The sequence below is a fragment of the Hibiscus syriacus genome, unplaced genomic scaffold, assembly GCF_006381635.1.
Source record: "Hibiscus syriacus cultivar Baekdansim isolate YM2019G1 unplaced genomic scaffold, ASM638163v2 tig00111005_pilon, whole genome shotgun sequence".
Lineage (NCBI taxonomy): Eukaryota > Viridiplantae > Streptophyta > Magnoliopsida > Malvales > Malvaceae > Hibiscus > Hibiscus syriacus.
Genome location: NW_024062949.1, coordinates 745,111 through 767,029, shown reverse-complemented (window position 1 = coordinate 767,029; position 21,919 = coordinate 745,111). Strand labels below are relative to the sequence as shown.

The 21,919-nt window shown below is 35.7% G+C and overlaps 2 protein-coding genes across 4 annotated transcripts; one reads left to right on the top strand and one right to left on the bottom strand.

Annotated features, from left to right (window-relative positions):
* The first annotated feature begins 1,505 nt into the window (after positions 1 to 1,505).
* On the top strand, positions 1,506 to 6,430 carry LOC120149470 (pyruvate dehydrogenase E1 component subunit alpha-1, mitochondrial). 2 transcript variants are annotated; one of them, XM_039162245.1, is made up of 8 exons: positions 1,506 to 2,289; positions 2,378 to 2,457; positions 3,026 to 3,103; positions 4,912 to 5,007; positions 5,111 to 5,182; positions 5,280 to 5,333; positions 5,477 to 5,542; positions 6,200 to 6,430. In XM_039162245.1, the coding sequence occupies exons 1-8, from the start codon at positions 1,596 to 1,598 to the stop codon at positions 6,242 to 6,244; spliced, it is 1,185 nt and encodes a 394-aa protein (XP_039018176.1). In that variant the 5' UTR covers positions 1,506 to 1,595; the 3' UTR covers positions 6,245 to 6,430. The 2 variants fall into 2 exon arrangements, with proteins under 2 accessions (XP_039018176.1, XP_039018175.1); XM_039162244.1 differs by having other exon boundaries at positions 5,268 to 5,333.
* Positions 6,431 to 15,537: 9,107 nt separating this feature from the next.
* On the bottom strand, positions 15,538 to 16,686 carry LOC120149471 (two-component response regulator ARR5-like). Of its 2 annotated transcripts, XM_039162247.1 has the most exons (4): positions 16,347 to 16,686; positions 16,174 to 16,250; positions 15,944 to 16,092; positions 15,541 to 15,853 (listed from the first exon to the last, which is right to left on the bottom strand). In XM_039162247.1, exons 1-4 carry the CDS (start codon positions 16,465 to 16,467, stop codon positions 15,541 to 15,543), a joined length of 660 nt encoding a protein of 219 aa, XP_039018178.1. In that variant the 5' UTR covers positions 16,468 to 16,686. The 2 variants fall into 2 exon arrangements, with proteins under 2 accessions (XP_039018177.1, XP_039018178.1); XM_039162246.1 differs by having other exon boundaries at positions 15,538 to 15,853; positions 15,944 to 16,250.
* Between the last annotated feature and the right edge of the window lie 5,233 nt (positions 16,687 to 21,919).

The following is a 21,919-nucleotide window of genomic DNA, read 5'->3' as shown; positions in this document are numbered from 1 at the left end:
GTTGGCAAAACAAAATGCCATTGTCAAACTTCATGGCGAATGGGATGCATCTTACAACGAACTTCCAGGTTGGTTTAGGCTGGTGCGGACGTTGAATCCTGGGACAATTGTGAACTTCGAAACCTCCTATGCATACCATAATGATCGAGTTCTTCGCGATCGATGCCAATTCTACCGGGTTTTTTGGAGTTACCCACAGTGCGTTAATGCTGCTAAATGCTACAAGCCTGTGGTCCAGATCGACGGGACTTTCTTGTATGGAAAATACAAGCAAGTTTTATTATTGGCAGTTTTCCAAGATGGCAATCGCAACATTCTTCCAGTTGCTTTTGCTCTTGTCGAAGGAGAAGATACAGATTCTTGGGCTTTTTTCCTTCGAAATTTACGTGAACATGTTATCACGAGGGAAAAAATCTGTGTCATTTCAGATCGCGGAGCTGTGATCAAAGCAGCAATGGAGTCTTTGGGTCCAATGTGGCAACCACCCTTTGTCCAACATAGGTATTGTCTCCGACACATTGCTGCGAACTATCATGGAAGGTACAAGAAGAATGATGAATGTCAATTAATTGTGTGCATGGGTAAGTGAAAGCAAGTTAGTAAGTTATACATTTTTTGATCATTTTAATTTTGCAAAGAAAGCAAGTTAGTAAGTTATACATTTTTTGATCAGGCTACGAACTACTTCCTCGAACGTTTGAATCAATGCTTCAAGATTTGCGGGCGAAGAACGAGGAAGAATACGATTACATCAGCCTCATCAATAAAGAAATGTGGACGAACACATATGATGGTGGATATCGATATGGACACATGACGACCAACTTGGCTGAGGCAATCAATTCAACCTTAAAGGGTGCACGTCACTTACCTGTAGCGGCTTTGGTAAAAACTACATATTTTCGTTTGGGGGCGCTTTTTGTGAAGCTCGGGGGACAAGCTCAAACCTGGATACAAGACGGTCATGTCTATCACCCTAGCTTAGTTGCAGATCTACAGAAAAAAATTGTTGCATCAAATGGAATGTCTGTAACCGCGCTATACCCCACGTGTCAGATACCAGGTATAGCGCGGATCAGGGGGCGCGCTATATCCACGTGGCTCCATATCACCGTATATCGCAGGGCAGGGGGCGCTATACCCACATGGTGCCAAATCAGCGTATAGCGCGATTCAGGGGGGCGCTTTACTGCTACGGGTGTTAGATCAAGAAATATAATCTGACCGGTGTTAGATCGATAAATATACCGATCACCGGTGATTTATTGGGAAAATTGCCCACATACATGTCTTGATATTATGATTTTTTTTTAGAAAAATACTTTAACATGTGAGATCAACATTGATTAACAAGTAACAGTAGTGATGATAATAGAAATAAATCTAAAATTATAGTGACTAGAATGTATATTTTAAAAGATTTATGAATAAAGTAAAATATAGAAAACGTTTAGTGACTACCAGTGTAGTTTACCCTGTGTTATAAGCAGAAAAAAATTTCGCTGCTCTTTACTTTCCTTCGCTTTCATATCCTCTGCGCTCTCTTCCGCATCTTTGGATCGGAGCAGCATCCGTTTCGTAATCCGACAGTCGAGATGGCTCTATCGTACCTGCGCTCTTCTTCTTCCCGCTCCGCCAATTTACTAAAGCCACTTTCCTCCGGCTTATCCCTCCGCAGCCCTATCTCCACCGACACCACTCCCATAACCGTCGAGACCTCCGTCCCTTTCACCTCTCATCGGTGCGATGCTCCCTCACGCTCCGTCGAGACCAATCCTAAGGAACTCCTCACCTTCTTCCGAGACATGGCGTTGATGCGTCGGATGGAGATCGCCGCCGACTCACTCTACAAGGCCAAACTCATTCGCGGTTTCTGCCACCTGTACGACGGCCAAGAAGCATTCGCCGTCGGAATGGAAGCCGCCATAACCAAAAAGGATTGCATCATAACCGCCTATCGTGATCACTGCACATTCATGGGCCGCGGTGGTACCCTGCTGGAAGTTTTCGCTGAGCTAATGGGACGCCAGGCTGGATGTTCTAAGGGAAAAGGAGGTTCGATGCATTTTTACAAGAAGGATTCGAATTTTTACGGCGGTCACGGGATTGTTGGGGCTCAGGTTCCGCTGGGATGTGGCTTGGCGTTTGCGCAAAAGTATTCTAAAGATGAAACTGTGACATTTGCTATGTACGGTGATGGAGCAGCTAATCAAGGGCAGTTGTTCGAGGCCCTGAATATCTCTGCACTATGGGATCTGCCTGCAATTTTGGTCTGCGAGAATAATCACTGTGAGGAATATGAATTTGGAAGAATTTTATAGGTTTATAAATCAACGTATTTGTGGATTTTTTAAAATATTTATCTGATGCTATGCAGATGGTATGGGGACAGCTGAGTGGAGAGCCGCGAAGAGTCCAGCGTATTACAAACGTGGGGATTATGTTCCTGGTTTGAAGGTGAGAATTAATTCCTTTGGGAGCTTGACACAATAATTGTGGTATTGGAGTTATAGTTTTTCTTTTTTATAGAAATGTTATTGTGATTCTTGAAAGAAATTAAGGTTTTTGATGTTTAGTATTTGAATTAACTGACCAGCAGATGTCATGATACTGAATGCTAAAAAACTGCAATTGTTGGGATTTTCAGTTATGTTAAAGTGCTTCTTATGCTAATTCAAATTGGATATTTATGTTCTTGTTGTAATAATCCTTTTAAATTAGAACCTAAATGATTGAATGAAGTTCTACAAAAGCAGAATCCCAAGGGCTTTTTACTGCTTATACTGTTGGGTTATCGGTATTTAAGTTTGTTTTCTTCTAAGGTTTGAGAGTTTGATACAAAAGAATGTGTTCGTTTAGATCTATAAAGTGAAAACTTCTTATTCAGCCTTAGAGATGTAAGGATTGCTATCATGTCTAGGTTTGAGATATTGCATGTTAATTTCCCTTTTTTTCCAAAAGATAGACAACAGTGTGCTTGTTTACCATGAGTGGTTCTATTTTTCTTATACTTCACATCTTCTAGGTGGATGGCATGGATGCCCTCGCTGTGAAGCAAGCTTGCAAGTTTGCCAAAGAACATGCCTTGAAGAGTGGACCAATAGTAAGTTTATTCATCCAGCTCTTGAAATTTTTACTGTGTCCATTTTATTAGGCATACCATTTTTCTTATACTAGTTTTTACTTATTGAAGGTTTGAATCAACATATTCTGCTTGATAAGACTTTGATTTTCTTTGTTGTTCTTTGACTTCGTTATATCTTAATACTAGTTTCATTTGTATTATCTTAATTTTAGTTACTCCTTTAGACTGTGATGGGAAGAGTGTTAAAGTACAAGAGCACGTAGTAAGATAGACCAATGCAGGAAACTTGTTACCTTGGGATTGGTAGAGTGCCTTGCTAACTAGTGTCTAGATCTCTGAACCGCTGGTACTGTCCCATTTTGACAATATCATGTTTGGATAAAAGAAGAGTATAAAAGGGAAGTGAAGCAAAATTATATTTTTCTATTTATTTGTAGAGAATAAGAGAAATGGAAAAGTGATCCAATTAAATTTCTATTTGCCTTTAGTTACTTGGATATTGGGTGAAGTAATACGTGAAAAATCGAGATGAAATCAAAATTGAAGAAATATGTCGGGAGTATCCTCGTAGGGATTTAAAAAGTGGTTGGATGATAAGTTGGCACTGCTTGGAGGAATTTATCGTGCTACCTGAGATACAGCCTTGGAAGGTTAATCTTATCTACATAAATTGAATCATTTATCCTTGCAACAGGGTATGTTTTCTATTTAGACACTTTGTATAAATCACGTCCATATATAGGCTTACAGCAAATTTCTGAAGCGCCTTTAACTTATGAATCTCGATTTTGGCACTCAAATTCCAAGTCATCTGATTCATAACTGCATGTTGAGTTATCATATCTGGTTCAAAATGAATAGCACCATAAACTAGCTGAAACATAGTAGAGCATATTCCGAACAAACATTGGAAAAAATTCTTGAGAAGTCTTCACGGCTGTATCGATGCTTGAGAAGTCTTCATGGCTGTATCAATGCTCGTATCGATGCTTGAGAAGTCTTCATGACGTGAAAAGTTAGGTGTAAAATTTATTAAGGTCTAGTGTAAACATATCTTCCAAACATTATAGAAAAGAGGAGCATTTATGCTCTTTTACTCGTGTTTTATGAGATTCATGAATCTTCAATTTCAGATGCTTGTGATCAACCGCTTCTCTTAGGCTCCGAGGATGTTTTGTATGGCTATCATATAATTCCTTCTTTTTTGCTGATATCTGATCCTTCAGCTTCTCTAATTAAGCATTCCTTTTGAGTTTCCATTGCTGTTTATGACGCAAAACTAGCATACTGTTCTAAAATAAGTTGGGCCTTATAGGATGATCCCTGCAACTCCCAGGATGCTTTCCATGGGATTATGGGAAAGTATGTTTGGTGTTTGCTATGGGAAAGTATTCTAAAGCTCTCTAATGCATGATTGTGTGGTATCAATACCTTGTTATGTGTTGGTACTAGATTTTTTGTTTCAGATGCTTTGCCCCTGTAATTTTTTTTAATTAACTAAATAAATATGAGTATATTATAATTTCGAAGCCAGAAGATGCTATAAACTGAAGAATGAAGTAAAAGGATTTTGTCTTTAATCCTGTAACTTACATCAGTTTAAAGGTGTGAAAACTGTATTCTCTTTGATGCCTAAATATGTGTGATTCTGCATGTTGTGGGTCTTTAGATAATGATGCATTTTTATCAAAGGAATTATTGTACCTTTGCATTCTATCTGTTTATCTGAGGATACCTTTTTATTTGCTGCTACTTCCCTTTTGAAATCTCCTACTATTTTTATATCTTGTAGCACTATTGATTTTGATTCCTGTGCTTCTATGCAGATTCTTGAAATGGACACCTATAGGTATCATGGTCACTCCATGTCTGATCCTGGAAGTACCTATAGAACACGTGATGAGATTAGTGGTGTTAGACAGGTTGACAATTCGCACCACTAGGACTCGTTCATTAAATGTTGGATATTTCATGTATTTTAATCAAGTTACTAGAAAACTCACTTTCTAGATGTTATGTTTCTAGGAGCGTGATCCAATTGAAAGAATTAGGAAGCTGATATTATCCCATGACCTGGCTTCTGAGAAAGAGTTGAAGGTACTTAAGTTTTCATTTATGAAACTTCCTCATTGAAATGTTAATAGGGGCTTGTTTGTGGCAACACAATTCTCAAAATATTGGGGAAAAATTTCAGGACATTGAGAAGGAAGTGAGAAAAGAGGTGGACGATGCAATCACTCGAGCAAAGGTAATGTGCTTTTTTTTTGCTGCTCTCATTTTAATTGATTTGAATAAAGTTATTTGCATGTGATTTTATTTTAAAGTTTCTTCTAGTTTTCTGATACCAGATGGGTTTACACATCATTGATTCTTTCTCCTTCCTTTTCCCAGGAAAGTCCAATGCCTGAGCCTTCAAAACTCTTCACAAATGTGTATGCCAAAGGTTTGGGTGTTGAGGTATGAATCCTTTTTGGAGCTTTATATTTATTATTTGCTTGTCATTTATCTTTGGAATGTTCGTCCACTCAGGTAAATTTTGAAGTCTGCAGTGAATGATTGGCTTGCTTTTTATTTGCTCGAGTAACATTGCTCAAAGATTAAAGGTTACTGTGAGATGAGTAGTCCTTGAAATGTAGAGCTTTGCTGAAACTTCTCTTCCATCATGAATCTGTTTTGAAGAGTTAGTTAATAACACAAATTATATCTGTTAGTTTATTATTCCCAAGTTTTTCATGGAAAATGTTATGATGATCCTTTAGCTGGTGTATACAGTTAGGCATAGACTATCCAATTTAGGGCTTCCGTGATTATCTAGCATGATCCTTAGCCTGCTTGGATGGGTAGAGTTGAAGATCATTGGTCAGAAGGAACTGATTCAAAGTACTTCAGTTTCTTAACCAAAGCATTAATTTTTTTCTGGGGGATTTGTCTCTAGATTAGAAAAACTCGCCTGGTTTAATGACCCATGAGAAGCTCAATGCAATTCCTTGTGTGTGTTTGGGCACACCCATGATCCTTATCCTGTTTGTTCATGATACGGTTAAAAATACAACTATTGTACATTTTTCTCTGTTTATCGGATTTAATGATCTCTATTTTGGTTTTAAACTGCAGTCATTTGGAGCAGATAGGAAAGAAGTAAGAGCTACACTTCCATAAATCAAGTTTCGTTTAGAACATTTTAAGCTCTTAACTTGTTTTTGGACGAACAATAAAGTAGGCAAGGGAAAGGTGTTTGAATCCATCAATTTGATATTGCACTTGGTTCTATTTGTATAGAATACTTGATTTAATTATTTCCGGTTGAGCTGATGCCCCTACGGCCACGGTTTCAGATTCTTTGCCTATGAACCGATTAAATTTATGAATAGGTTGCTGTTGGCCTAGCAGTAATGTATGAATAACCCTCTAGTTTTGGTTTTGGTTAACGGCGGAGGTGCTGTTAAACTGGAATTGCTAATGGTATCCATGTATGAAAAATCAGCAAATGCAGGAGGTTTAATTGTAGCATACAAATAATCATAATAGACGGCCAAAATTTTCACGGTTAAACTGTGACACCCGCGGCAAGTTTAAGCAGAGCAAGAAACTCGCCGCTTTCACGGGCTGCCAATGTCATAATTCTAAAAGGAGGAGATCATGATTGTTAGAATTCCTAAGATTCAAGGACAGAATACTTACCTTAGTCCTAGGAGTTACCTTGTATAGTAGGATCTAATCTTAGTCTCTAATTCTTAGGAAGTTACTGATTTTTAGGGATTGTTTCTTTATTTGTACTTAGTTCTCCATATAAAGGCTGTAAATTAATTAATAAAAAAGAACAATCTTCTTTTTAAGTTTGTTCATGGCATCAAAGCTTTAAGAATTTTTTGATCATGTCATCTATAATCTCTCGTCCTAAATGTCCCTTCTATTTAATCTCTCTTGCCTCCTGTTTTATTCCTTCCCATGGGTGACATTGTCGAAACTTTATCTGAGACTGAAACCTCACAAATGATTCCAAATAGCAATCAATGAACCCCTCAAGGGGACCTTAATTCCTCTCTTGTAATCACTAACCATCGACTAGATGGGAAAAATTTTCTGCATTGGTCTGAATCGATCATGGTGATTTGTAGTCGTGGCAAATTAGGATATATCAATAGACATCCCACGACCAGCCACAATAAACCCAACTTATAGCACTTGAGAACTCAACAACTAGATTGTAATGGCTTGGTTAATTAATTCAATGGAATGTCATATTAGTCGCACCTACCTCTTCTTCAAAACTGCAAAAGATATATGGGATGCAATCAAAGAAAATTACTTAAATCTTAAATGCCTCCCAAGTATTTGAGATCAAACTGAAGTTGAAGGATATCCGACAAGGAACACTTAAAGTAACTTACTATTACAATAAGCTGAAGTAACTTACTACTACAATAATCTGAAAACTACTCGGATCTTAAAATGCCTCCCAAGTATTTGAGATCAACTGAAGTTGAAAGACATCCACTACTGCAGATGAAGCTCTCAATGTTCGCCTAACCAAAACTCGACTTGAGACCCTCCATAGGATACTTGGTACTTATATTTCTCATGGATACCTAGGTAAACCAATGTTCCTTTGGAAGAACTTACATGGAGCGATAGCTGATGACTTTAGGAGTAAGATTTTGTCTCATACAGGTTTTGGAATTAGAAACTCAAATAATGCAGATATGTTATGAAAAAATATGGCAAATTCCATCAGAGAGGTGGGCAAAAACACCCTTGGGTTGTCGACAGGGAGGGTCAAAGAACATAAAGAATCGTGGTGGTGGAAAGACGAAGTCCAAACTAAGGTGAAGACAAAGCAAACTTTCTTCAATGAGTTCCTACAATGCAATGACGATGAAGAAAGATTGAGAGCTAAACAAAGATACAAGGAGGCAAAGCGGGAAGCCAAGAAAACAGTGGCTAAAGCAAAGGATAAGGCATGCGAGGAAATGTAAAAGAGATTAGACACCAAGGAAGGACAAAACGGCATCTTCAGGCTTGCAAAATCCAAGGAGAATAGGAAAAAGGATCTAGGTAGCATTAGGTTTATTAAGGACAACAATGGTGTTCTTTTAGTGAAAGATCATGATATTCAAAGGGTTTGGGGTAGTTACTTCATTCGGATTATTTAATGATGGTGCTTCTCCCTGTAGAGATAATATCGTTGATGGATCAGCCGACTATCACCTATGACCAATGACTACCCTACTAGTAGGATTGGGATTGAGGAAGTCAAAATGGCTCTTAGAAAGATGGGGAGGGACAAAGCTGTCGATACAGATCAAATTCTTATCACTGTGTGGTTGGCCCTAGGAGACGATGGAGTTAAGTGGTTGACCAACATCTTTAATATTATTTTAGAGACTGCCAAGATGTCAGAGGAGTGGAGAGAGTCTACAGTGATACCAATCTATAAGAATAAAGGAGATCCCCAACGTTGTGGTAACTACGGAGGTATTAAACTACTCAGTCATACCATGAAGCTATGGGAAAGGGTGATAGAGACTAGGTTGAGACAGATTACTAGGGTTTCAGAAAACCAATTTGGCTTTATGCCAGACATGTCTACTACGGAGGCGATTCATCTACTTCGATGGTTTATGGAGAAATATAGGGGAAAATAGAGACCTTCACATGACGTTCATTGACCTTGAGAAGGAGTATGATAGTGTTCCCCGCGATACGATCTGGAAGACCTTGGAAACGAGACGGATCTCAACTGCTTATATCCGGGCGATTCGTGATATGTACTGTAGATCTACTACTTACGTTATGACTACAGTTGGTGACACCGAGGCTTTCCCGGTGAAAATCGGACTCCACCAAGGGTCGGCTCTTAGCCCTTACATCTTCTCCTTGATTATGGACGACATCTATTGTGCGACACCAGATGATGTTCCATGGTGTATGCTTTTCGCTGACGACATTGTCCTAGTTGTTGAAACAAAAAATTAGCTAAATAGTATACTGGCTACCTGGAAGACTGCTTTGGAAGAAAAATGTTTAAGGATCAATATTGAAAAGATATAGTATTTATGTTCAAACTTCAGTGGGAACCAAAATGATGAAGATGTAGAAGTATGCATCGAAGGACACGTTCTCCCCTCAAAGGATTGTTTCAAATACCTAGGGTCTATGATACATAAAGATGGGGGTATAGATGATGACGTTACACATCGTATAAAGGTGGGATGGCTAAAGTGGAGGGCTGCAACTGGAGTTTTGTGTGACAAGAAGGTGCCTCTAAAACTTAAGGGAAAATTTTATAGAATGGCAATAAGACTAGCGCTGCTGTATGGATCAGAATGTTGGGCAATCAAGAAAGATCACATAAGGAGGATGGAGGCCGCAGAAATGAGAATGCTTCGATGGACATGTGGTAAGACGCTGAAGGACTTGACACCAAACTCTGCAATTAGGAAGTCCTTGGGGGTGGTGCATGTATCCAAAAAATTGAGGGAGGGAAGACTACAGTGGTTTGGGCATGTCCTTAGGCGACAACCATCGGATGCAATCAGAATGGTAGAGTCGATTATAGTCGACGGTGCCAGAAGGAGAGGACGACCAAGGAGGAAGTGGGTTGACTGCTTGATATCTGATTTGAAGGAATTAGCTCTTACCGAGGACATGACCTCTGATAGAAAAGTATGGAGACTCAAGACCAGGGTACCCGAGTAGTATAGCATCTCTGTTTTTTTTAATGCCTTTATAGTAATATCCATGACTTTTATTTTTTATATGTTTATGTCGTTGGAATTTATGAAGGCTTAGAACTAGGATAACGGAGTAGTGTTGTCTTAGTTTAGGATTTAACCCATTTGACTTTATTCCTACTTGTAGCTTGCTATCGCTGACTTCTGTGTATCATTCTCTTCATGGTTCCTATTTTTAAATTTAATCGGAACTTACATTTCTGTCTATAAGCAGAGATTTTTATGCAGGGATTACTTTCCATTACAGACGCGCATATGAAGACTGCATATGAAGACTGTTCAACTGTGTATTTATTGATTTATTTATGCATACATTGTATTTTATCTTTATTTTTAATTATCTTACTATTGGAGGTCTTCCACGGAAGTTGCTCTCAATCTGGCGTTGGGGACAACCTACTACCTCACCTCCCTCTTACCCCATTGTATATGGAAATAGGGTTTTGTTGTTGTTGTATTGCTTTTGAACCTAACAACCAATCCTCTTGGATACTCGATTCAGGGTGCCTCCGATCACATGACAGGTAAGTCCACCTTGTTTCACACCCACACACTCTGTTATAATCAATCCTGAATCCGCATTGTTGATGGCTCTTACTCACCTGTGGCTGGAGTTGGAAAAATACAATTAACAAAGAATCTTTCTCTTAATGATGTCCTACATGTCCCAAACTTGTCCTGCAATTTACTTTCAATCAGTAAACTAATTAAGGATGAAAGTGTTATTGCTAAACTTTCTGCAACTAGTTGTGTGGTACATGAACAAAAATCGGGGATGATGATTGGCACTGCTAAAGTTGATGATGGTCTTTATGTTTGGAATAAAGACAGTGGACAAGAAGGGTTGGCTCTTTCTACTTCGAAAGAGGACACAATCATGTTATGGCACCGTAGACTATGACATCCAAACTTCATGTACTTGAAGAAACACCTTCTATTGTTATTTCAAAATAAAAGTATTAATTCCTTGAAGTGTGAAATCTACCAATTGTCCAAACACACCTGTGTACCATACCCATTAAAACCCTATAACCAGTCCTAACTATTCTCTTTTATTCATAGTGACTTATGGGGAGCCAGTCGAGTAAAAAATATTACAGGAGCTAGGTAGTTCATAACTTTCATTGATGACCATAATAGGGTATATTAGGTCTATCATCTCAAAGAAAAATCAGAAACAACAATTTTTTTTCAAAACTTTCATTCAATGATTCGAACCCAGTTTAACTCTTCCATACTTACTCTCTACACTGAAAATGGGAGAAAATATTTTAATTATGTCTTAAGTCCTTATCTTGCTGACCAATGCATCATACTCCAAAGTTCTTGTCCTGACACCCCTCAACAAAACAAGATCTCCAATAGGAAAAATTGTCATCCCCTTGTTGTGGCTCAAGCACTAATGTTCACCATGGATGTCCCAAAATACTTGTGGGGAGAAGCTGTCCTCACAACATGCTATCTCATAAACCGACTACCATCAAAGGTTCTAAACTTCCAAACACCTATAATTATCCTTCAAAAGGTTTTTTCCTTATTTCTTGTTCCCAATCTTCCAACTAAGATCTTCGGTTGCAAAGCTTTTGTCCACAATCACCAACCAAATCAGTCCAAACTTGATCCTCTAGTCCACACTTGTGCTTTCATTGGCTATTCTCTAACACAAAAAGGCTATAAGTGTTATTCACCTACCTTACGCCGAATGTTTATCTCTCGGGATATCATATTTTTTTTAGAATGAATCATACTTTGCAGCAACTCATCTTCAGAGGGAGATTCTTAATGAAGATGAGACCCTTAACACCCTCCTCATTATACCTCCTGATCCTACCACCACTATCACCAACAAACCTACAAATAAGAGTGTCATTGTAGTTATAGATTTACATTGGTTCCCCTATGTAGCAAGAAATAAGCACGATCAATGAGAAATAGCCACCCAATTCAAAGAGACAGCAAGAACAAGCTCCAGAACTGCGGACTTTTGAATTCATCTGTCTAAAATTTATCTTTGAGGATCATTTTTTAAAGGTATAAATGTATTGCTCTTGCTAATAAAAGCAAATTGAAGTTTCAAAAAGGTGATATGTATGAGGTAATATTTGTAAAGAGAGTTGAATTCATCTTTTAAAATGTATATTGAGAATCAGTCTTGAAAGGTAGAAATGTATTCTTCTTACTAATAAAATATAACTCTCAACCAAAAAGGTATATATATTTTTAGTTTCTCTTTTTCTTTCTTTTTGGGCTTTTTCAATTTTTGACAAAACGGTGATGAAAGTCTATGAATGGCCTTCGATGCCATGGTTTTTAGATCCATCAATATTCATTTCGTGACTCATTTTGTCACTCTTGATACTAATTTTGGATCTTTGTTGAAAAAGTTGTGATAAATTGAAAATGTTTAGGCATATTTTCTAAGGGTAAAGATGGAGATTGAAATAATGAATTTGCTTATTCATATTCTATTTTATGATATCTTTAAAATGATATATGTGATGAATGAAAAATTGATACTCAAAGTAAGGTGCATGTGAATTATGATATGTAAGGAAAACAGAAAATTCATATCCCTCAATGGTAGGATAGCAAGCATAGAAATACTTTATATAGACCAACCCACTTGTTAGTTTTTCAATGACTTAGATTGAAATTTTGCATTATGCACAAGTGCTAAGGGTGTAAGCCCTAACTTCATTAAAAACCTAATCGGGATTGAGGGTGCACTTAATTATGTTATTGTTTAAATGTTTAATTTTTTTTATTTTTCTTTTCGTCTCGGATAGTTATATTTATAACAATCTCTGCTATAACAAGTGTTATTTTTTAGGGAGGTTATATTGTTTCGACATGACGACTACATACCTCCTCAAACGATCATTGTAAATGTTCATTCAATGATCATGACAATATTTTATATTAAGAGACGAGTTTATAAAGCTTCATAAGAATGGAAATAATTTTTCTATCGAAAATACAAAGAAAATTTTAACCAACGAACGTGTAGGTGTTTTGCATCGTATAGATATTGTATTTGATACAGTCGTATATGGCGATTTGCTACAGGTCTTCTAGAGTTGGTGGGTTGGAGAAAAAGAATGCTAAAGCACCTCCATCTTATGTTGGCTTGAAAAGTACTATTCTTGTTTAGACAAGAGTTAACGCAGAGAAAATATCAACAAACATAATCAGAGTTCGAGCATCTTTTAATGGTAAAGGAGAAGGTTATTCTTTTTAAAGAAATTGAGTTTGAGCATCTATGTCTGTAATATCTGTATATTATCAATCGGTTCAAAAAAATTAATATATATTATCTTATAATCATTTAAGCTATTAAAATAATAATTATGATGAAACATAGGTAGCGAAAGGTAAGGCCCTCATTGTCACGCCAAAGCAAAGTGGTTGTATGAATATAGGGATGGTCAAAAAGTCCGAACTCGACGGGTCCCGACTTGATCCGATCTTATAGGAGAATTTTTTTAATTTTCAAGGTTCAGGGTGGGGTGAGATAAGTTATATGACAAACAATTTCGGGGCGGGTTGGGGGCGGGTTTAAGGTGAAAAAACCGACGTGACTTGATACGGTTTAAATTATTAATTTTCTTTATATTTATATAATAAATTTAAGATTTTATGGATTTTTATTTTTATATTATTAAAAATATAAAAATTATTATATAATATATTATTTTAATAATTTAAAATATAATAAATAATTATAAATATATTATTATAAAATAATATTAATCTATTCCGATTAGATTAGATATGACATAATCAAGTTTAAATAATATAATTTCAAGTCGGATTCGGGAGGCCAAAAATCCTTAACCTCCGCGTGCCTATCCCTATATAAACAATCAAAGTCAGTTTTGCCCAATGGTTGCATGGCAGATATGGCCACTAGGTCCCCCCTTGACACCCAACCCCATGTGTTACCTTGCACTAATACCATTCCCCTTCTCAACTCGCAAGTAGGGATCGGCGTGTAATCTAAATTAACGAGTTTTGATTCGATTCAATTTAATTAGATTATAATAGAATCAACTTTAAATAATATAATTTCGAGTCGGAGTGATAGCCTATCCCCTATATGAACAATCAAAGTCATATTGTAAAAATTAGGGTCCAAACAATTTATTCAAAAATTGGACCCTTTCTTAAGTAAACAAAAATCTCAAGTTCTTTTAAATATCTTTTAAGGTTCAGTAATTATAAAAAAATCTCAAATGTATATTTTGGATAATGAATTTTTAATTATTTGGCAATAAACACTCAAACACTCATGTTACAGTTATTGATGTTCGAATCAAAGATTTCATAAAAATAATAGTTATTCTTTTAACCACTAAATTAATTTGATTCGTTATACTCACTCTCTTCGAGGGGTTTTTCGACAAGCAATAATGACATTAGATGATGGGACTTCGATGGCATGGTTGTTCGAATCAAAGATTTTATTATTCCGACAAAAGCACTGCATGTTTTCTCAAACGACTATTGTATCATCACCCTTTGTTGTTTTGCTTTATATCGAAGATAATTATTAGTAATTTTTGAATAAATTACATGTTTAGTATTTAAATTATTAATTTTGATATATTTTAGTATCTAAATTTTATTTTTTTTAAATCATACATAATGTTTAATTTTTGTTTCATTTTAGTACTCCGTCATTAAAAACTTAACGGGTTAGTATCTAAACTATCATTTTTTGTCCGTTTCAGTACTTGAACTTCTAGTTTTTTCAAAACTTAACGTTAAATTTTTAACTTGTACTAAAATAAAACAAAAACTAAATATTATGTATGATTTTGAAAAAACTAAAAATTTAGATATTAAAACGGACTAAAAATTATAGTTTAAGTGCTACGTCTTCTACGTTAATTATAGTTTTTGAAAAAAATAAAAATTTAGATATTAAAACGGACTAAAAATAAAACAAAAACTAAATAAAACAAAAACTAAATATTATGTATGATTTTGAAAAAAATAAAAATTTAGATATTAAAAAAAACTAAAAATTATAGTTTTTTTGCATGTTTTAGACTTAATATAAAAATAAGTATATAAACTATACATTTTTCTTCATTTAAGTACCTAAACCTTTTTTCGATCAATCCAGATGTCCTACGTCTTTTACGTTAAATTTTTAGGTGTTTCGACTGTAACAAACGTTTTCTATATTATATTTTTAAGTGTCTCGACCGTAACAAACATTAAATCCCACCGTCAAATTCTAAATGTTTTCTTTTTCTAATAAAATTAGCGAATTTTATTAAAAGAAATTAGTTCGTGTTAAGATACATCGTAATTCAAAAGAAAGACTGAAAACACAAATTTCATAGACTTGGATGACATGAAGGTGGCAAAGACAGAGAGACAAAGTGGCACTGTCCAATCTTCTTCCAAATATTCCCTCCTCGACAACAAATATCATATACCGTGTCCCCTTCCTTCATTATTGTTTCCAAATTCATATAATCCCACCTGTCTTCTCCATCTCAAAACATCATTGATTTAAGCAATAATCACAATTAGCAGGGATTCGTAAGTGGTTTATTAACAAGAATAGTACAAGCAAATAATGAAGGGTGGTGAAAAACCGCAACCAAAAACCGTTAAAAAACAGTATTAACGGTGAAATTGCAAGAGAAAATTATAAAAATCCTGCGAGTAAATTAAATTAGCTTTCTTTTCTTTTCTTTTTTTTGGGTTCTATTTGGAGCTTGCCATCTTGACACGTCTGGTGGGAGAATCTAACGGTGATGGAGAACTCGGTGCTGATGCTGATTGGACTGACGGCGGCGATGGAGATGACGATGAAGATGATGAGATCGGTGATGGTGATGACAGGATGGACGGTGGAGATGAGGAGAGATCATCGAAGCTGTCTCTTTGCTTTCTCTTGTTGATTCCTTTGCTTGATCTTTCTTTTTCTCCTTCTCCGGTCATGTAATCTTTTATGCGTTTAACGTCTGATAATTTCACCGGCTTTACTATGAAATCCTCTGCTCCTTCTTCCAAGCATCTGTTCATGAAATTCCCAGATCAATTACAAATTACTTTGGACTAATAATATGAACTCTTTAAAAAAAAACTGGGATTTCTGTAAAAATACCTGTCGATTCGAGCTAAAACGTTCTCCGACGACATGATTACAACTGGGATTTCTCTGAAAGCGGAGGATTCCTTCACTTTCTTGAGTAATTCATAGCCAGTCATCTCCGGCATACAATAATCGGTGATGATCAGATCGACTTTCAAATCCTGAAATAACAGACGAAGATGAGAATCAGATGGAAGGGAAACACTAATTCGTGAGAAAGAGGAAGATGAACTTAGACTCACATTAAGACCATTACTGCTTTTCTCTTCATCTAATCCCAGGAACTGCAAAGCTCTGAGTCCACTATCCACTGCAGTCACTGCATAAGCCAAACCCAGATTTTGAATGAGAAAATCAAACAACTTTTGAAGGGAAAATTCAAGAAAAATGAAGGGAAAAAATGAGGAAAACCAACCTTTGCAAGAGGAAATTCTGAGCAACCTTTCGATGACTTTCCGATCAACGAGACTATCATCAACGGCGAGGACATGAACTTCTTCAGTCCTCCGCCACGTAACGCCGCCGTTGCTCGCCATCTCGAAATAAACCCAGAAATTATGAACGTTGGGTATGTGGTCTTGCTTTAATTTATACGCTGTAACATACAAACCAAACGCCTATCTGTCTCTGTCTCCATCCCTTCCTCTTTCGTTATCAGTTTCATTGTTATTTTCTTCTTCTTTATTTTATTACTTATTATTTGTTTTTATTTTTCTCTCTCTCAAAATCAAATCTTTCTTTCTCCAACAAATCCCCGCAATCTACTTTTCTTTAATACAAAGGCTTTCAGTGGTTCCACTTTGGTGTCTTCAATATCTCGAACATTTTCTCGCGGGAAAGAGAGAAATTACTCATTTGTCGCGGGATATGGAAGTTGACCGGAGGTCAATGGTGGACACCGTCGGCTCTCCAACCGGCGACACCGTGAAACAATTTTTTTATTGGGTAAATTATGTATTTTAGTACCTAAACTTTTAATTTTTTTTTAAAATCATACCTAATGTTTAGTACCCATTGTAAAAATTTAATGCATTTAATATCTAAACTATCAATTTTGGTCTGTTTTAGTATTTAAATTTTTCATTTTTTTTAAATTATACCTAACATTTAGTACCCCGCCATTTAAAATTTAATGCGTTTACTACCTAAACTATCAATTTTGATCCATTTTAGTACATAAACTTTATTTTTTTTCAAAACATAACGTAAACTTTGAACAGGGTATTAAAATGAAACAAAACTAAATTTTAGGTATGATTTTAAAATAATTGAAAATTTAGGTACTAAAGTAGGCCAAAACTAATAGCTTAGGTACTAAATGTGTAATTTATCCATTTATGTTTAGAGATTTATTGCATTTGTAAAGAAAATTAAAGAGATAGTGATGTAAAAAATATTTATTGATTTAAGATGACTTGTACTATTGTATAGTAAAAAAATAAGGACTTAAAAAATCTGAATTTTTATTTTGACCCTTGTAATTTCTTTTTTTTTTATTTTGATCCATGCTATAAGAAAAAATGAAACCAAATCAAAATGGATGTCCCTTGTTCCCATATATAATGGGGTAAGGGGAGGTAAGATAGTAGGTTGCCCCCAACACTAGGTTAAAAGCAGCTTCCGTATAAGACCTCCAAATTATAAAATATCTCCATAGAACTTGATCCCACGACCTCAAGGTTAAGAACTAAATTACTAATAAAAAATAATAAATTTAATTAAACCATTAAAAAATTAAAAGAAAATAAAGGGCCATCGTCTGTCAATGCCTTCGATCTCCTCTCAACTCTCTCGGTCTATACTTGATTGACAATTGTCACCGTATAAGGATGACTTTAATAATGATTATAAAATTTATTTTAAATCTCTAAATAAATTTTTCACATCTATATTTATCTGTTTTTTAATGTAATAAATCTATAAAAAAAATATTGTTTTTCACTTTAACTGTGTCGGTAAAAAAGCAGACAGCATTGGGGGAACACAAATTTTTACTAATTCCGGTAAGGGTTTCATTTCCCTAATCCCAATGCCTCCTCGCAAGTGCCACCTCGTGGTTAATCTTATTTTTCCATTGGGTAAATTACTCATTTAGTACATAAACTATCAGTTTTGATCATTTTAGTACCTAAACATTCTATTTTTCTCAAAACCATAACTAAAGTTCAGTATTTGTTTCATTTTAGTACCATGCCGTTAAAAACTTTAGTTTTTGTTTTATTTTAATATCATCGTTCAAAATGTAACGCTGAGTTTTGAAAAAAATTGAAAATTTAAGTACTAAAACATACAAAAAATGATAGTTTATGTATTAAACGCATTAAGTTTTTAACGACATATATTAAAATGAGATAAAAACTAGATGTTAGTCATAACTTTGAAAATTATTAAAAGTTTAAGTATAAAAATAAATCAAAACTGATAATTTAAGTACTAAGTTATTAGTTTATCCTTTTTTATTTTGTTTCTTTGTTTCGTGGTAGATTCTGATATTTGAAAGATGCGTGTGCCCTTTCAAGCTGATGCGTGTGGACTGTGGGTGATTGATTGGTCTTCAAGAAGCTTGTGTTCATTGGTGCATAATGTAAAATGAAATCCGATGAATTTCAAAGTAATGAGATAATGAAATCTTGGTAGAGATTTTCCTTTGAATGAAATCAAGATGAAGTCGTAACTTCTAAGTTGTTATAATTACATCATTTAATTTTTATATTTTAATAGAATAAATGGTTTATACTAATACCATTGAATCATTTTAGTATAAAAGTTGACTCGAACCCAATAATCAGTTGATCTAGTGTGATAAGACACTAGATTTCTTAAGCAATGTAAGGGGTTCGAATCTTAACGACTGTGAATCCCTTAAGCAAGGTCAGGGGTTCGAATTCTAACGACTACTGTAAACACATGATTTGCGTCCTTATAATGTTAATATTATTAATTTCGTTTTTTTACAGGCCTGAACATGCAACCCAACAAACGAACCAAGCCCAGTTCAACAGCCGTGAGGAACCCTAACCCTGGCAGTGTTCTGTTCTACGCCACAAGCTCCCTCGCCTCCCTTTCCGAGTTTCACGGCCACCCGTCTCACATCCCCCACAACTCCGATTCCTCCGGCGCAAGGATTTCATGAAGATAACAAGCCAACAAACATTGGAGTTAGAGTTCTAATAGGGGTCAAACACTTAGATTCTAGGCTATAAATAAGACATATAATCCATTTATGAAGAGGGGGAAGACAAAAAAAAAACACACGAAAGTCCTACGGAAATACCAGAGAAATATAGAAGTACTCGAAGCTATTGTAATCAGTTTGAAAGGAAATAAAGAGGTAGTGTTTCCTTACCTTGTTTGTCGTTTTTACCTTGTATGCGTATCTCTTTCATTGTTGTGGTTCGAATAAAACTCAAAAGAAACGTTTTTGGTTGATAAACGAAGTGAGGCCTTTTTTTTCCGAAATATTTTTAGATCTACGCTCCTCCGGGTTGATTTTTGAAAAACAGATTCGATTGGTGAAAAAGAAATTTGAAAAGCTTTCGAAAAAAAACAAAAAAATATAAATTTTGCCGCCGATGAACGGTGGCCGTCACCGTTCAACGGCGACGACGAGGCGGCGCGAGGCGGTGTTTTCTGGAAAACGAGGCCTGTGTTCTTCACTTGGAAGAATGGCCCAGAGAACTTAGAAAGGGGGAGGGTCTCGGCTTATGAAAAGGGAAAATGAGAATTGTCAAAATAGTTTTAACCTAAATATATGGCCTGTTCTGCTCCATGCAATGGATCCACGTGTATCCTTTCAAAAGAGGGTTAATACCTGTTTCAGTCCCTCTTTCTACCTAATCTTTTATTTCACTCCTAATTTCTTCTAAATCAATCCCAAATTCAATTTTCCGTTCAATTTGGTCCCTTCACGTTTTTCCCCCTCTTATTTTTATTTAAATAGTGCACTTATTATATATAGTCAACCATATATTTTTATCATTTATCATTCTTAATTTTTCATTATTCATTATTATTGTCACTTCTTTCAATATTTTAGTTTAAATGTATATGTATACATCACTATTATATTTCATAAGTATGTACGTATATGCTTTTATTATATTATACTTCTTTTTTCTTACTTTTATTTATTTAGTTAGTATGTATATATTTATTTTATTATTTTTTTTATCTAATATTTTATATGTATATTTTTATTATTTTTACTTTATTACATATATATATATATATATATATATATATATTATATATATATATATATATATATATTCTACACACATTTATTATATTCTTTTTTTCCAACCTTTTTTTATACATTTCTTTTCTTTATTATATATTACTTCCTTTATTCCATTCATTTTTGTACTTTCTCCATTATTTATTTCCATTTTATCTAACACATTACATGACCTTTTTAAGGATGATTTCACATAAATCAAAGGTAAGCAGTTTGGATTGTAATTTTACCTTTACATTTAAACTTTCGACTTTCGTACTTAAAGACAACTGGAAATTACGTAGTACCAAAAGGGCAGTTCAAGGGTGCTAATCCTTCCTTGACCGTAACCGACTCACGAGCCCGACATATTTCTGGTAAGACGCAGATCATGTAAGGAATAAGGTATCCGGTTAACCTATTTATTCTTAAATAAATAATCGGTGGCGACTCCTAACCCAATCAATCCACATTTTCAAGTCGAAGCCCAATCCCGGGGCCCAACCGAAAGACGGTTCCGACAGCTTGGCGACTCCGCTGGGGAACTTTGAGGTAAGCGAGTCAGGCTAAGGTAATTTCCAGTTGTCTTTTTACGAAAATGGTAAGTTTAAATTTTAAGGTAATATTTCGATCCTTTTTACTTACTTTTGATTATATTTTCGAGTAAATAGTTGGACTAATCGTTTTCTCATGATTTCAGACTTCAAAGTTTTTTTCATTTAAGGCTCTATACCCGAGCTCCAATTCCTATTTTAAGTGGGGGTGAAAGCGACGCCTTCGTGTGAATTTATTCACCGTGCGGGCCTAGCAAGTAGCCTTCGGGATTCATATACCTTATGTCTTCGTGTGAATTTATTCACCGTGCGGGCATAAGGGAATGTGTCCCCTCGAGTTTAACTTAGTCCACACAAGCCTGTGATGGGTTTAGGACTAAGGGTCTGGCAAGCCCAAGGGGGCACCGACAAGGAGGACTCGGGTACCGTTTTTTAAAACCTAAACCGGGAGACCATGAAGAATTAGAGCCTACCCCGAAACCACGTTCCAAAACCTAGGATATTTTTACCCTAACCATGTTTTTTTGCGCTTTTTTCTTCCGTCATTTCTTATTTGTATTTTTTATTTTACTAACGTTTTTTGCCTTTGTGTTTGTTTTCTAGCATTTGCATCATTACAAGAGGCTATTGATCCCTAAAAAGTGTTTGTTATACACAAAATAATTCGAATTAATGGACAAAGGTGTTGTAATACAAGAGATTGAAAACGCTGAGGCACGACTATGGTCCGAGAAGGCTCAGAAAGAGAAGGGAGACAGTCTTCAGGGAAACTATGTGTCAGAACTGGTTAGTTATGCCGCTGTCAGCCTGAAACAGAATAATGTCCAAGAGCTGCGAAACATTTGGGACAGTTGGAAAAATGACAGAAAGCAGAAGTTCAGCCAACGATATGGTGATATCGCCCTCTTGCTCCATGTCAAGACTGATGAGCCCTTACTCCGAGCATTAATTCAATTCTGGAACCCTGGATATAGTTGTTTCACCTTTAACCAGGAAGACATGGTGCCTACTATCGAAGAGTATACTACTCTACTACACTGCGAAAGCATCAAACTAGAGAGGGCATATATTAAACATATCAAGAGTCAGCCCTTCAAGAACGGACTGGCCAAGATTGCAGGGGTTGATGAAAAGTGGGTGACTGATCGACTCCGGCACAAAGGTAGCGGGGAAGGAATCGAGTGGATCCATATAAAGCAACTAATGAAAAACCACCCT